Source organism: Phalaenopsis equestris, unplaced genomic scaffold (genome assembly GCF_001263595.1).
Source record: "Phalaenopsis equestris unplaced genomic scaffold, ASM126359v1 Scaffold199982, whole genome shotgun sequence".
NCBI lineage: Eukaryota > Viridiplantae > Streptophyta > Magnoliopsida > Asparagales > Orchidaceae > Phalaenopsis > Phalaenopsis equestris.
The window spans coordinates 93,445-109,595 of NW_018219826.1; the positions used below are offsets into that span (position 1 = coordinate 93,445).

The 16,151-nt window shown below is 33.5% G+C and overlaps 1 protein-coding gene across 1 annotated transcript in view; it reads right to left on the reverse strand.

Moving 5' to 3' along the window:
• The window catches only part of LOC110035797 (F-box only protein 6), a 31,694-nt gene extending 16,181 nt beyond the window's left edge, over positions 1–15,513 (reverse strand). The window contains exon 1 of the mRNA XM_020740087.1: positions 15,347–15,513. Coding sequence (XP_020595746.1) covers positions 15,347–15,417 — 71 coding nt within the window. The 5' untranslated portion in view covers positions 15,418–15,513. The remainder of the gene's footprint in view (positions 1–15,346) is intronic.
• Between the last annotated feature and the right edge of the window lie 638 nt (positions 15,514–16,151).

The window sequence follows — 16,151 nt, forward strand, 5'->3', positions numbered from 1 at the left end:
ATTTGATTTGCAACATAGACAATTTTTACAATAACAAGTCTAATATACAAAAAGTTTTCAAATAGATCATTGATGGGAGGATTTGATATTGGAGTTAACCCAAACCATAATAGAAAAGTAAATATCATTACCTGAAGCAGCAACTAAGCAGTTACAATCAACACACTTGAAAGGAAAAAAATCTAACATACTTAACACAAAACGACGCCCGGAAATCGAAAATACCAACAGACTCGACAGAAATAATCAAACTACGGTGGGATCTCGGGTTGGCGGTGATGATCGGCAAGGATTTAGCCCTCCAACAAGGTAACAAGGAGTTTATGAAGGATGCAAAATGCAGAGACAGCAAATAGTACGGACAGCAGCAGTGAAGGGGATGAGTTGCGGCAAGGGCAGCAAGCTGGAAGGATAGGAATGGATGGCCGGTTGGCCGGAATAGTATAAAACAGCAGGAAAAGTCTATTTTCGGTCGGCTGCAGCGAGGGGGAATGTCGATAGAAGCGACAGGAGATGTTGGGCACTGCAGGACAGTAAGAGGAAGGATGTCTGGGATGGCAGCAACGAAAACAGGTGGCTGATTGGGAAAACTGCAAGGACAACAACAAGGTGCGACTGTTGGGGGCAAGTGCAGCAATGGAGGGCGGTTGAAAGCGACGTGGGATGTGGAAATGAGTAGGAAAAATAAACATCACCTTAGGATAGAGATAGAGTCGGAGCACTACACAAACTCTAGTACACGGCCCTTGAAGGGAGAAATGAACGCCGACAACTGTCTTGACAGAAATCTGAGCCAAAAACTAAATTTCAAACACTTATATAACACATATAGAATATGAATAAAAATGAATGAAGGATAATAAAAAAGAAAGCATGAAAAAGGAAAACAGGACTGCTCGGCCCATCTCATGTGGTTGCGAAATCCCGCAGCACTGTAGCACCTATAGTAGCATGCACGCAGTAGGCTCCCACGTCAAGATTATTCCATGGATTTCTTCTAAAGCATCTCCTTACAAAATTATAAGGGGCTCTTAATAGGTTTTCCCGACTTACTCCCATCTTTTAACAAGTGAAATATATATGTTCATACTCTGTCAAAAAGACTAACAAAGTGTGCAAACATGACATTAAAGGGAATACTTTAACTTTATGTTAATATTGTCAACAAAAACTAACATTTCTCAAAAATGAAGAACAGAAGACCCCAAGATTCTCTCTTTCATTATCTGCTCAAAGCACCTAATCTCGATCTGACTCTGAAGAGAAACTTTAGATACATAATTTAGCTTAAGGAGATATTTAGTATGTTTAATGAATTAATGGATTTTTCAAAGAAACTGAGAGTTTTAAAAGAAATATTGATATTTTGATGAAAAAATGAGATACTTTTATTAGATGCTCAAAAGTCGTATTATAGAATTTATTTACTTAAAAATTAAAATATCTAATTTAAATATTAAAATGAATAATTTTCTTCTTGATGTAACTTTTACTTATATATTGTAATCATGATGATTTTATTTTAAGATTAGAAATCTGGAACATAAAAAAAAATATTGCAAAATAATTTTACTAGTGATCAAATTATGCATGATTTATATCTTCAATTTATAAGTAATGCTAAAATTGTAAGTTTAGAAAAACTAATGTTATTATTAGAAGTAATTTAAAACAATTCCGTTCACTAGCACAAGTCGATCACATACTTGAAATTCATTTTTTTCTATTTCTTGTAAGCACACTTCATTTTACTCACATGTGCATACATATAAATCTTAGAAGCATTATATCACTTTATAAAACAAAACTAATTTTTTTAGTTCATTTTTGTCTTTCACAAAGATCGATGAAGAAAATTGGTGATTTTGATGTGTACAAAGTAACATTGAATCATTTAATGGTATACATTCAAATTGCTTTATTCAAAAAAATAAAATAAAATTCATTCATGACTAACAAATCTATTTAAGCATAATCTTCCATCTAATAAATCAATAAATGAATTTTTACAAAATATAATTTAAAAGTGATTTTATAGGTCATATAAAGTTCATATTTTAAATATTTTGTTTGTTTTACCATAAGCATTCATGATTTTTGAATCAAAATCATATATTCTTCAAAATTTATTATAATCATTTTAGTTAGCACAGGTCCCTATATTCAAAGATCAAGTGATTCACATAATAGACACAATCATAATTCTATGATAGATTTAATCATATAATCCTCACTAAAAACTTTTGATTATTATCAAAACAAAAATAGTCAATTTTATTAGAGAACTACTAAATAATCTATTACTTAGTAGACATTATTTGAAACTGATCTCTAATTTATACAGCTTATGATCATTTATATGCTTTAATTTATAAACATGCTCTGTTGCTCACATGTATCAAATTGGCAAAAATTTCAAATTATGCCTCATGAACTTAACCCCAAAGAAAAACATTTATTGATCATTAATTTCATTGATTCATACAAATTTATATTTATTGCCACATCAAAATTTAATTTTTTTAATTAATACTATGTATTAATCAATATATCAATATAAAAGATTATTAAAATTAAATTTTAATATTTAATATTTAAAATTAAAACATGGTTTGAAGATAAATAGTCTATGGCTCTGTTGGGCGCAGCTGCAGCTTCTCAACTTTTCAGCTGCAGATGCGCTGTCCCAGGAAGCTGTTGCGGGAAAGCTAGTTGTCTGTTTGTTGCAGTTATGTGAAAACAGCTATGGGGTAGTTGTTTTTGGAAAATTGACCATTTTGTTCATGTTCAGTAAATTTGTTTGTAACAGAATTATGACACTCATATATTTGATATTTCAGAAGCAGAAACTCATTTCAAAACATAACAAAATTTCAGATACACCACTAACTTAACAATAAGTAGCAAAAGTATTACGAAAAAGAGAAAAGCCAATAAAATAAAATAATTATGATATTATTTTTAACATGAAAGCGATGGATGTCTCATCCTAAACTGTCCTCTAATTGACCTAAAACAATGAAGCTTTTGAATAAACTATAAGTAATGACAATGTCATAAGAAAACAAATTCAAAGGAGAAGCATTACTCATTTGACTTACAGGCAACAGAAAACCCAAAACCTATTATTCATTTCTAAAATATATGACTAAATTTATTTTGTAATAATTCTTCTTTTTAAATTTTTGTTTAAAGGTGGCAAATGCTTAAATTGAGTTGGTTTTTCTACAATTTTGCAAGAAGCAAAAAAAGGTGTTATGAGAAATTCCTCACATTTTTTGCTCAACATGAAGCTATAACCATACTTTTAAATAATGAAAACAATCCAACATAATACACACTTCAAATAAGAAATTCTTTGAACCAATGCACGGCCAAAAGAACTGCATTCACAAAAGGAGGGCAAAAAGAAGAGGGCAAGGATTAAAAAAAACAATTGATACTCGAATCCATCAAATAAAAAAGAAGAATGAGGGGCATAAACCTCATGCATAGAAGGTTTAAACAATCAGAGCAAGCTACATCGATCCAGGTGGAAGAATTCCTTGGCTATTCACTTTAAGTAATATAATTTAATTGAAGCCTTGGAATATATTTTCTGAACTCAAATATGTTTGTCACAAACGATGAATTAACCAATTGGCTTTGCTATATAAAATTTTTCATGTATGCAAACTATTTTGTAATTTTTCCTACAAGTCTCCCAATCCTCACCTAAAAATATAAGGGATCGTAGGGAGAATCAGGGTTACACAAAAAAGCCAAAAAAACTAACTATTGAGCTCATGTTAAATTTATTCTCTACTCTTATTTACTCTTTTCCCAAGCTCATCCACTCTTTTTCTCCGTGCTAAGGTTCTAGTATAACTCACAACACACAAATCAAAATTAAGTAGAACCAATACAAATCAAACTAAGATTAAAATTGTAGCTGTAAATCTTCTTATCTACTTTGAGCCCCCAATAAATTAGGACTATAAATTGTTCTTAAAAGGAAATGAAGAAAACTAGTTAAGCCAACGTTTTTCTTTCGCATCACAGCAATTCCATTGTTTCCAGGAGAAAAAGGCTTTATCAAAAATATTTAGCAACGCACAATGGATAGTGGCAGCAGCAGGAGATGTTGGACAGCAACCCAGCAGCTGCAGGGGAGGAATAGGATGACCAGGTGATGTTAACCGACTGCTAGCTGAGGGAGTAAGTGACGAGAGGAAGGTTAGGGGCTGGATGGACAGTTAGCGAATGGGGAAGTGGGAGATGTGGGCAAGGCAGGCAGCAACAAAAAAAGAATAGGAAGCATTGCAGTTAGTGGACAGCAGGCTTAAGGGAGGGCGATAAGAGCATTTATTTGGAAATGGGACATGCGGGCAAGGCTGGCAGCAAACGCGAGCTAACAGCCCGAACGAATTGAGAGTTTACCGTATTTAGAGAAGTTGAAGAGGGCGAATGGTTCTATGGTAGAAGCGGAGCGGCGATGAAGTAGAAAGATGGCATTTTCGGAGGTCTTCACGCCGCGATGATCTCGTAGCCATAACAGTAGCACAGGACACCTTTGCTCGAAAGGGACAATGCATAAAAACAGAATCATGGAACGCGGGCCACGGGGTTGATCCCGTGGCACGCTTTTTGAGAAAACATCCCCTGCGATGGCCGCGAAGCTTAGCTCCCGCGCTCCCAAACTATACATTTCGGCCTCCAACCGCGCCCCCAAACAGACCCTATATGTGATATTAATAAGTTTGACTTGATTTGACGGATGCATTACATTAAGCATCTAATGGTTTGTATCATATAAACAAATTATGAATACTATTAGTTGATATTTTATCTCGACTTGTTCATAATTAGGTGGGTGAGTTATTTTGATAAACTTTTTAATGAAGTTTAAAAAAAACAATCGACCTTAGCGATCTTAATATCATTAATGAAAATAAAATATTTAATTTATTGTCGCATTAGTAAAAAAGTAGAGAAGGATTTAAAGAAAACCAAGAGAGGAAAGTCTGTAGGATCTGATGATATCCCAATTGAAGTGTGGAAATATTTAGGATATTTGGGAGTTTCCTGGTTTACTAAACTTTTTAATATTATTTTAAAAACTAAAAAGATGTCTGAGCAGTGAAGGAAGAGTATTTTGATCCCATTTTTAAGAATAAAGGGGCTACACAAGACTGTGCAAATTATAGAAAAATTACGTTGATGTGTCATACTTTAAAATTATGAGAGAGTGTAATTGAACATAGGTTAAGATGTATTTCAATGATTTTTCATAATCAATATGAATTTATGTCGAACAGGTCTACTATAGAAGCCATACATTTATTGAGAGGTTTGATGGAAAAGTTCAGAGATAATAAGGAGAATCTATATATGATTTTTATTGATTTAGAAAAAGCTTATGATAAGGTTCTAAGAAAAATCATTTAGAGAGTTCTTGAGAGATAAGGTGTTGATATAACTTATATTCAAGTCAATAATGATATGTATAAAAGAGCTGTTACATGTGTTCGAATAGGAGGATTGACCAAGTATTTTCCTATTTCTGTTGGTTTACATCAAGGATCGGCTTTAAGCCCATATCTTTTTGCTTTAGTTATGAATGGTCTTACTGGACACTTACATGAGGATGTACCATGGTATATGCCTTTTGCTGATGATATCCTTCTCATGGATAAGACGAGAGAAAAAAACTCAGGAAAAACTTGAATTATGGAGGCCTAACTTGAAGTCGAAAAATCTTCTTTTAAGTAGAAATGTTGACCTCAATTTTGATGAGGTATTTTCTTCCTCTTAGTGCTTAAGATCTAGTCATAGGACTTTCCTTTTTACTATCGTAGAAGAATAGAAATGAAACCAACCTACATAGAAATTCAAACTACTTCTTTACTCTCTTTGAAACCCACATGTATGATCATGAACCTCCATCACTTAGAAGGTTGAGACTAACATGTGAGAATTCAAAGGATACACCCATTAAACCAACCTCCTTTACCCTTTAAGAAACTCACATGAATAATCCCAAGCTTGTGGCCTTTGGTTGAGATAACGGGGATCAATATGTGAAGGTTCATAAAAATTTGTCCTTGGGTTAGGTTTGCTCCCAAGGTGGTTAAGTAAATCCTACCCAAATAACCAAATTTGACCTTTTAGCCCCAAAATTTTTCAAAATTATCAAATTGCCCCTGAAACCCTAAAAACTCCAAAAATGTCCCAAATTATCAATTTTCTCCAAAAAATCATCCCAAACCATTTCAAACTACCCAAATTGATCAAAAAACACTAATTTCCCCAAAATTCCTAAAACACCCCAAAATTTTCCAAAATTACTAAAATGCCCCCTCATGACCCAACAATTCTCAAAACCTCCCAAATCATTCCAAACCTCCTCTAAACCAATCCCAACCACCCATTAGGCCCAATTTGACCAAATTGACCAATTTTGACCAAAATACCAATTTTGCCCCTAAATTCCCCAAAATCTCCAAAATTACTCCAAAAATTCCTAAAATCCCCAAATTCACCCCAAAAATCAATTTGAATTACCCAATGTATTCAATTATGCCCAAATCCACCAAAATTTTTCAAATTTACCAAATTTCCCCTAAAGACCCAAAACCCCCAATTTGCACCCAATTGATCAAATTGCCCCTCAATTTTCATCCAATTCACTCCTAACCTAGCCAATTTTATAGTTCAAACTCAATTTCAATCAAACCCAAACCCAATTTGATTAGCCCATGGTTTACTTCAATTTGAATCCTTCATGCATACTTTAAAAGCTAATTTGCATAAACAATTTTCAAAAGCCCGTGGGATTAACTTTGAAAGCTCAGATTAAGCTCACATGACAAAAATTCCTTCCTCATCATCCCATTTTAATTTAAATATTCATCATGGGCATCATAACAATCATACCATGCATACACATGAACATTTATCCAAATTGGGCATGACGGCATCTTCTCCCCAAAAATTTCATAAAAATAAATTTCCTTTTGCATGGAAGTCCATGGCATCATACATAGCATGGCATGTCTCATGGAGCCACCCATGAGCATCATGAAGTCAAACTTACCCAATTTGGTAAGTGGAGGGGACTCTTCCCTTTTCCTCCTACACTTGGACTAACCCTTGTTAGAAATGGTGGAGCCCGGTCCACTATGCTTGGGCGGTTACTTTGCTTTGGAGAGTCACACATCTTCACAAATAATACAATCTTCACAAATAATCACTCTCGTCTCCGTCTTTTGTGAACTGAAGCATCTCTTCGCTCCCTCCTGTTCGTGATAAAGGCTTCGTATGACTCTCCTTGATTTAATTAGTCACGCTTTGAGTTCTTCTTCGGTTTCCTCTGGATAGACGAAGATTTCCTCGGGGCAGAGGAAGAGAAGTGCAAGGAGGAGCAGTTCCTTGCGGTAGAAGGAAGAAGAAAAAGATTGTTCTCCCTAAGCTTCTTCTTGGTGGTTTGTGGCAGAAGAGAAATTGGTTGTAAGTTTGTCTTCTTTGGTGTATCTCGGTGTAGAGTTTTCTTCGGTGTATCTCGGTGTAGAGTTTTCTTCGGTGTATCTCGGTAGAGAGAAGAACAGAGAGAGAGCAATGAAGAGTGATAGATTCCTCTTGTAAGTCGAGGTGATCGACTGGTGTAAATTCCTCAAGTAGTAAAATCCTCTGTAACTTCGTGGACGTAGGCAATTTGTATAAAAAATGATCTAATTAGAAGAGTAGATGTTTTAGATTCGACTTATGTTAAGAGAGACAAAGATAGACCTAGGAAGACTTGGGCAAATTGTATAAAAAATGATCTTAATTTATTAGCATTAAATGAAAATATGGCACTAAATAGGACGGAATGAAGAAAAATGATTCATGTAGCCGACCCCACTTAGTGGGATAAAAGTTTTGTTGTTGTTGTTGTTCATGATTAACTAGTGTATAATTCAATCGGTACCTTATACTTCATAGAAAATGCCCTTGTAATATATTCATGAGAATAGGCTTCAAATATTTTTTGGTTGGTGTAAAGATGAGTATATTAGTTTAATTTAAATAACGAAAAAATATATTAAGCATGTCAATCTTTATTATTCTCATCATTACACGCTCAATTTAAATATTTAATTTAGAGAGGGATAATTAGATTGATATAGCCAAGTTTTAAAAAATTGCAAAACACTTGAAAAAGTCAGCGGGAGAGAAATATAGATGATATTATATATCACAAATAATGTTAGTCGTGTATTTCAACTTTCACTTATGCATTTAATGAGAGAAATTGTTAAAAATTATATTATGAAATAATTTAGCTATACTAGAAATTATGATAATTAGATTAATTTCTTAATATAATTTTATTTCCTTTCCTATTTTAAATTTATTCCTATGGATTGAATTTGTTTTCTTTTCTATTTTAGGCTTTCCTATTTTTATGTCGCTTCCTTTATCTCCAAATAATTCCTATAAATCAATTAATTTGAGATATTAGGTGTTATAATTTTTATTTCTTATTGTCTCATTGTTTATTGTCTTTCTTATTCTAGGATTCATGTAAGGATTATTTATAACTCATTGTGATATCAATAACATAATTCCATATTATTTAGAGTTTCAACATGAAATCAGAGTCTAGCTTCATACACTAGCCACGGGTCATCCTTCCAGAACCGTCGAACTCTCATCGTTCATCATTCGTGCGGGAAAGGAGTGGCACTTATCTTGGTATTTTAACAACAATTTTTTCTTCTTCACCTAACCCTAGATCCCAGCCAGCCTAACAATAAATCCCAGCCAGCCTAACAATAAATCCCAGCCAGCCTAAACCCTAAATCCCAGCCACTGGGCTCCTCTACAGCAGCCACCCTCCTTACCTGCAGAGCCTCCTACAGTTTTTTTCTAGCAGTCATCCCCTTTGGTCAGTGACCTACTCTGCATCCAACCAACCCTTCCTGGTTTCAAGCAGCCCGACTTCCCTGATTTTATCCAAGTCCTTACCGCTGGAGGTTCAGCCATCCCACTGTCTTTCCTGAACTTGATCGCCCATTTAAAACGTTTTTTATGTTTTTCATAAAATTTATCCAACAACTCCGCTCTCATATTCTTTACATTAAAGACATTTAAACGTATTGCATTTATACACATTCATAGTCATAATTAAGGAAATTTTGAATCTCGAGCCAAAAAAAATATTTATTAGTTATGCTCACTTAAAAGAGGTATAAATATTTTGATCCTATTTCTAAAAAAATATTTGTCATCATGGATATCAATATTTTTAATTATAATCCTTTTTACGCATGATCTTCAAGGAGAGACAAAATATAAATTCTATAATTATTTTTCAGGATTTTTTTTCAAACCGAAGATTTAGAAAATGATAACTCCCCAACTTAGATTATTCAACCTGAAAATCCAAACTAAATTCCATCAGGGGAAGATGGGTCGAGTCTTTTAGATATCGACGACAATTTTGTTCTTCTTACACTGTCCTCTCAGGATACTCATCATTTCATAACAAATAACAAAGAGAAAATATAAAAAAGAGCTACGACAATGGTACCATTTAACATTTGTCTACTTGCACCAGAGAATAACTCAAAAGAAAACTAATCCTTTTCACTGCCCAAAATCCATGAACTCTTTAGAAAATGTCCTCATTGAGTCTTTCTCGTATGTTCAATCCACTTCATCTTCGAGAGCTAAATCTTCTAGGCCTAAACTGGAGTCTAGTTCTAAGCCTAAGCCTAATGATTTTAATCTTCCCATTGTTGCATGTAAGAGAGTGAGGTATGGCACCCAATATCTATTGTCCTATTATGTTTCGTATGAAAATCTTTCACCAATTTTTTGTGCTTTCATCTTACAATCGCGGTGTATGGAGCTTCCTAATATTGTGCAAAATGCTCTAAAAATTTATAAGTGGATGTAGGATGTCTTTGAGGAGGAGCGCTTAAAAAAAATGGCACATAGAAATTGGTTGATCTACCTAGATAAAAAACAGCTATAGGGTGCAAATGAGTGTTTACAGTCAAATATAAATCCGATGGCTCTCTAAAATGATACAAGGCTCAAGTGAATAACAAGGGGTTCGCTCAAATATATGACATTGATTACTAAGAGACATTCAACCAAGTCGCAAAACAAAACTTTACAAGGGTTCTTCTGTCACTTGCAGCTAATTCTCCTACAGCAGTTGAACATAAAAAATACATTTCACAACGAGACTTCGAGGAAGTAGAGACATGGATATACCTCCAAGATTTAGTGAGAAGTTAAATGTGGGTAAACTAAAAGTCTTTATACAAATTGAAGCAGTTACCGACAATGTGGTTAGAGAAATTTACTTTGTTTGTTAAATGTTAAGAGTATACTCAAAGACAAAGAGATCATACAATATACTTTAGACACTAAAGGGATGGGCCAATACTGATTGTGAATGTTGACAATATAATTCTCACCGAAGATGATGTAAATGAAATAAACCATTTGAAGACTTTTCTCTCATCGCTTTATGAAGCCAATGACTTGATGAATTAAGATTTCTGAAGTATTTCATTGGCATGGATGTTGCTTAATTGAAGAAAGGGATTATTATTTCCCAACATAAGTATGTTCTCATCCTCTGAAAAAAAATTGGGATGTGAGTGAATGTAAGCCTACAGAAACTCCAATTGATCCTAATAAAAAAACTGGGAGAAGGAAGATGATCTAGTGAACATAGTTAGGTATCAAAAATTCATGAGAAGATATGTTAAGTCAATTAAGACATTCGCTCTATAAGAAACCCCTTAAAGTAATCAATAGAATTATCATAAACCTAAAAAGTACACTAGACAAGGGTTTACTCTTTCAAAAGACTACACAATATAGCACATAGGCATACATTGATGCTAATTGGGTGGGCTCAGTTATTGACAAGAGATCAATGACCAGATGTTATACTAGTGTAAGAAAAAATCAGATTACATGCAGAGTAAGAAACAAAATATGGCTAAGAGTAGTGTCGAGGTTAAATATAAGGCTATGGCTAATGGAGTATGTGAGCTGTTATAGTTGAAGAAAATTTTTGAAGTGCAGCATATCCAAATAATATGCCAATAAAGTTTACTGTGATAATCAAGCTACCATAAATATTACAGAAAATCCAGCGCAACATGATTGCACGAAGCATGTGGAAATTGACAAGCAAGTCATAAAAGAAAAGATAAATTCTGGAGCTATTTACATGGTTTTTATCCTGAATGCATAGTATATATTTTCACCAAAGAACTTTTCAGGCCTAATTTTGAGATATTCATAAACAAGTTGGGAATGATAGATATCTATGTTCTAACTTAAGCGGTTTTAGAATTTTAAAAAATTCCATTTTTAGTATTTTTTTTAGTTTATAATTTTATATTTGTGGTCATTTTTCTTTTTTTTTTTAGAATGAAGATTTTGTGACTGATTTTATGGCTTCCCTAACAAGGTCATCTTCCCCTACTATTTATCTTGTAGATCTCTTATGAAATTGTAGAGGAATAATTATTTTTTTTATTACTAATAATATTCACTTCTTCCTTTAGCATTCATGTTACCCATACATACTTGAGGTTTCAATCCTAAACCATAGGGTATCATACTAAAAAAAGATGGAATACTTGTTGCACCAATAGAAAATCTCATTTTCATAAAAGAAATATTCCAATATCCATACAAAATAAATTCTGATGTTATTTGAAAAAGGTTGATGGATACTTTGATCTTAAACATCAGAATCCAAATCTTCAATAATTCGCTTCATGATGCCTCAAATTCCTCTAACGATAATAAAACTACTATCAATAGCACTAACAAAATCACTAATATGACCATTAGTGGAATCAAAACCAGAATATGATCCATTGAAAATCATCAATATTTACTTGGTCTTGATGCTTTATTGTTGTAAAGGCATTTATATAGTTCAATATCTCTTGTTTAACTTCATCTGACATTTTTTCACACAATCACACATCCATATGAGTTTAAACTAGATGATCTTTTAATGTTTTAACACTATCTACGATAATTATACTGCAAAAACCACATTTGATAGACAATTAGTCGTTCTTCACCTTCTTTGCGTTCAAGTCACCTTGAGTCTCATGAGCGATATCTTTCCCCTTAACTCCAATGTTGGTTACCTAATTGGAAATGTATTCAAATTTTAGTTGGCAATCAAACACTAATGATGTTTGCACTAAATCTGATAATGCATAGAGCAGGTCTTAGAGTGCCTGAAACGAGTGCATGAAGCAAAGAAATCTTTCCTAATTCTTTAGCCTTTATGTTATTTTAATAACATGATATCATTCTTCCATTAGTCCATCCATGTTGAAGGATGTGACAATTAATTAATCCTCATAATTAAGTTTATGGAATCCATCCAACTATTCAAACATATAAAAAGAGTGCCAAACAGCAAACAATATTGAAAGAATTTCATCCCATAAATTCGAGTCTAAGTTTCCCTTCGAGTTGAAGCTCATGTTTTGCATCCAACATAGATAGTATGAGAGTGATTTCTAGAAATTATTGTCAATTGCTTGAAACTTGGATGATCATATTTTGAAGAATGAGCATGTACATACGGCCATTGGGTGGTAAGTCGAAGAGTCACCTACTGGGCAGGGTCATTAAGAGCATAAATTGTTAAAAGCAATGTCCCGACAATTTGAGATGTTGAAAATGCTAGAGTAGATAATATGGGAAAGAAACAAGTAGAAAAGAAATTATATTATTGATTGCAAATATGTTATAACCTCTACTATACTCATACCACCTTTACATGCTACTCTTTCCACCACAACCCACTAGCTACTGCCACGATAGCATGTGGACCTCAAAGCAACTACTGACAAACTATAAGTGAACCTTAATTTACTCATTCCTTCCACATCCAACAATAGAATCCAACTATTTTTTCCACACCTAGAACAACTTGAGAAAAGATGCTCCCTGCAATTGATTGGCAATCACCATCTTAATTCTGCTATGGTTGTCGTTTCTAATTCCCCTACCAACATGCTAAAAACCTAACCAAAAATCAAACTAATGAAATTAATAAAATACTAAATTCTCCTAAATTTTGTCCAAACCTTATCTAAGCTTGAAATTCTATAAGTTGATAGATGTAATCAGAAGCTAGAAATTTTTCTTAATCTTCTAAAAATTTATGGGTTCATCTATAAGGTTTCCCAAGCCCTCCAGTGACATATAAAAGGTCCTAATTTTTTTTTTTTTATTTTGACAATCTTTAAAAACTTCTATTTTTAATTGTTGCATTGATTCAAGAGTGGAGAGCCTTCTGGATCACTTAATGGTGTGAGGGTTAGCTCAAATAGAACTTTTCTTTTGGAATTCTATTTTATCGAGTTCAAAAATCCTTTAGTAGCTAACAAAAGAGATTTTGATCTAACACTCCCCAACACCTAGCCAACTAAACCATCCCAATCATGCTAACCTAACCCAAGGTTTAGCCTCATGCTAGTTTGATCTAAGGTTAGGCTTGTCCATGCCAACGGTATCAAAGTTAAGATCCAATTATGCTACATGAATCCATATTAAATCACATTCCAAACAATATAAACTGGGATGCCTAGAAAGATTTACAAAGAATGTAAGGAGAATAAAAGCATCAAGAAGTATTAGACCACCTTAAAGTGCAAATTCAACTTTTCTTGGATAATGTTTGCCAACCATGTATTTCATAGAAATGAAACTCTCGCTCCCCTTTTTTAATATTTTAATTATTGTGATAGAAATTATTTGCTATTAGTTTTTCATTGTTATTTTAGCTTTCTTAGAGATAACAATCATCCTGAATTCCTGATTTGAGTATAAGATAGTTTACTGAGTTTCAAATTTTGAGAATCGAGTGCTAATAAACTATTTAAGTTAGTATCATATCCTACAAGCAGTTCAAAAATTATAAAATAGGATGACAAATTGAATTGTCATGACTCATAAACAAAATGCATCACAATTACTTAGATGAATAGACTTAAGAAAAAGAGATTATTTGAAGGTTTAAATGAGACCATCCTATATAATAGGAATTTTGCATCATTAAATTCAAACATGCAACATAGAATATAGCATAATGTAAATTCAAATTTGCACCATAGATTTAAAGTGCCACTTGTTTCTATCAATACAATAACATATAACAAAACAAAGTGGTGATGTCATCAGAGGAAAGAAACTAGTAAGCTTTTTGCAAAAAATGAGACAACGGCAACCAAATAAAAACCATAGTTAACAAAGGAAACAAAGATAAGATCCAGAACAGGTAATCAAATGCAACAGCAGAAACCAAATAGCAAACACATTGGATAAAAGTATATCGGGGTATTTACATACATACCACTCAATTCCTATTTATTTACAATTCTACCACCTAAACTTTGCTTTTTATATTTATAGCACATAAATATTTCATTAGACCTAAAAAATACCACAATTTTAACTTTTTAAAAGCCAAATACACATATGTAAAAATTAAAGTTTACGTGTTACATATGTAAATTCATAGGAGTTTGGTGATATGAAAGTAAATCTTCAAAACACAAATTGCTTCCATTAGATCTAACATTAAATTCTAATCAGCCATCTAAGAGATCTCTTTCACACAACTGTACAATATCAAATGATATCAAAGTAGAATCCTTCTAAAATAACTTACCTTTCTTTTACAGAATTAAAAAAAAAGAGCATTTTGATCGGTAGACTTAAAGCAAACTATACCGAAAATAAGAAACTGCCCAAAACCGCTAAATACTCCATAATGACCAGAAGGGTTCTACTACTGAAGAACAAACTCCACAAGAGTTATAGCAGCATCCAAACTAATAGCTTAACAATAATCTAGGCATGCGATTGAGATTAGTTCTTCTGATTGCTCTCTACCGAACATGTTCTAAAAATAAAAATTTCATTTTCACTTATACAGTATGTGAAAATGAAACCATTCTATTTGAGTGAGTTTTGAGAAGGTTTGTGAAATTTGAACCCGTTCTTAGATTTCTACCGACATTAACCTGAATAGACTTAACAGATTCACCATTTTTCAAAACATACTACCTCGAATAACCGAATGACCCCTAATGAAATTCTAAAACCAAGACTGCATTTCTCAAATATCAATCCTCTAAAAACAAGAAAAATAAGCAGAATCCCACGCTCCAACTCCATCCATCTCAAATCATCGGTTCAAAAGTTCAAAAAACAAAATTCGACAATCCCACACCAATTAGCGATCTCCAAGAGAAAACAAAACCCTAACCAAGAAAACAAGCGTACAGACTAAAGTCTAGATATAGAGAGAGATTGCCTGCGCTCGTAGAATTCGCGGAACTCCTGAATTTCACTGAAGAGGTGCCGGAGCACCGCTGCCCTCTCCATCACCCACCGACGAGCTCCCCCTTTCTCCTCCCAACGTCAGTTTCTATTTACAGCTGTTACCATTGATTTCCCGTCCGGGTTTTGCCGTACAATTTAAACGATCAAGATTGATATGATGAAACTTTTTGTTGCATTTTAATGGTCAGTGATATATCCGCATAGGAAGTCGTGTGCGGAAGCAACTTTTTGGCTTTTCACTTTTGGATTCGAGCGGTCGGATCACGACTTTGGCAACCGCGGCCCTTCTCTTTTTCTCCCGTCGCTTCTAGTGTGGGTTGCTCTGGAAACTAGCGTAAGATTTGAAAATATTACACTTGCAACCCTCACTAGAAAATTAAGGGTTGTTGAACCATATTAGTCCGTGGGGTTCGAGTCCGACTTCAAACTAATTCAATAGAAAATTACTTCACTTGAACTCAAATTAATGATTTAATAGAAGTTGTGGTCAAATTCGAGCTAATTTTTAGTTGGCATGTCAAATTCGAGTCAACAATGAGTTGGCGTCAGTTCTTATTTTACCTAAAAAAATTAATAGGTTTTTACATACCAATCATCCAAAATATTGAATATAACATTTTTATCACTTAAATTTTACTCACTAGTGAAGGCAATGAGTATGTTTAGGGGGGTTAAAACATTATATTTAATGTTTTAGGTGCTTAAAATGTTATTGTTGAATTCATATTTGTCGTGTGGCTTCTACTCAAACAATAGAGCACAATATCTTAGGGAAA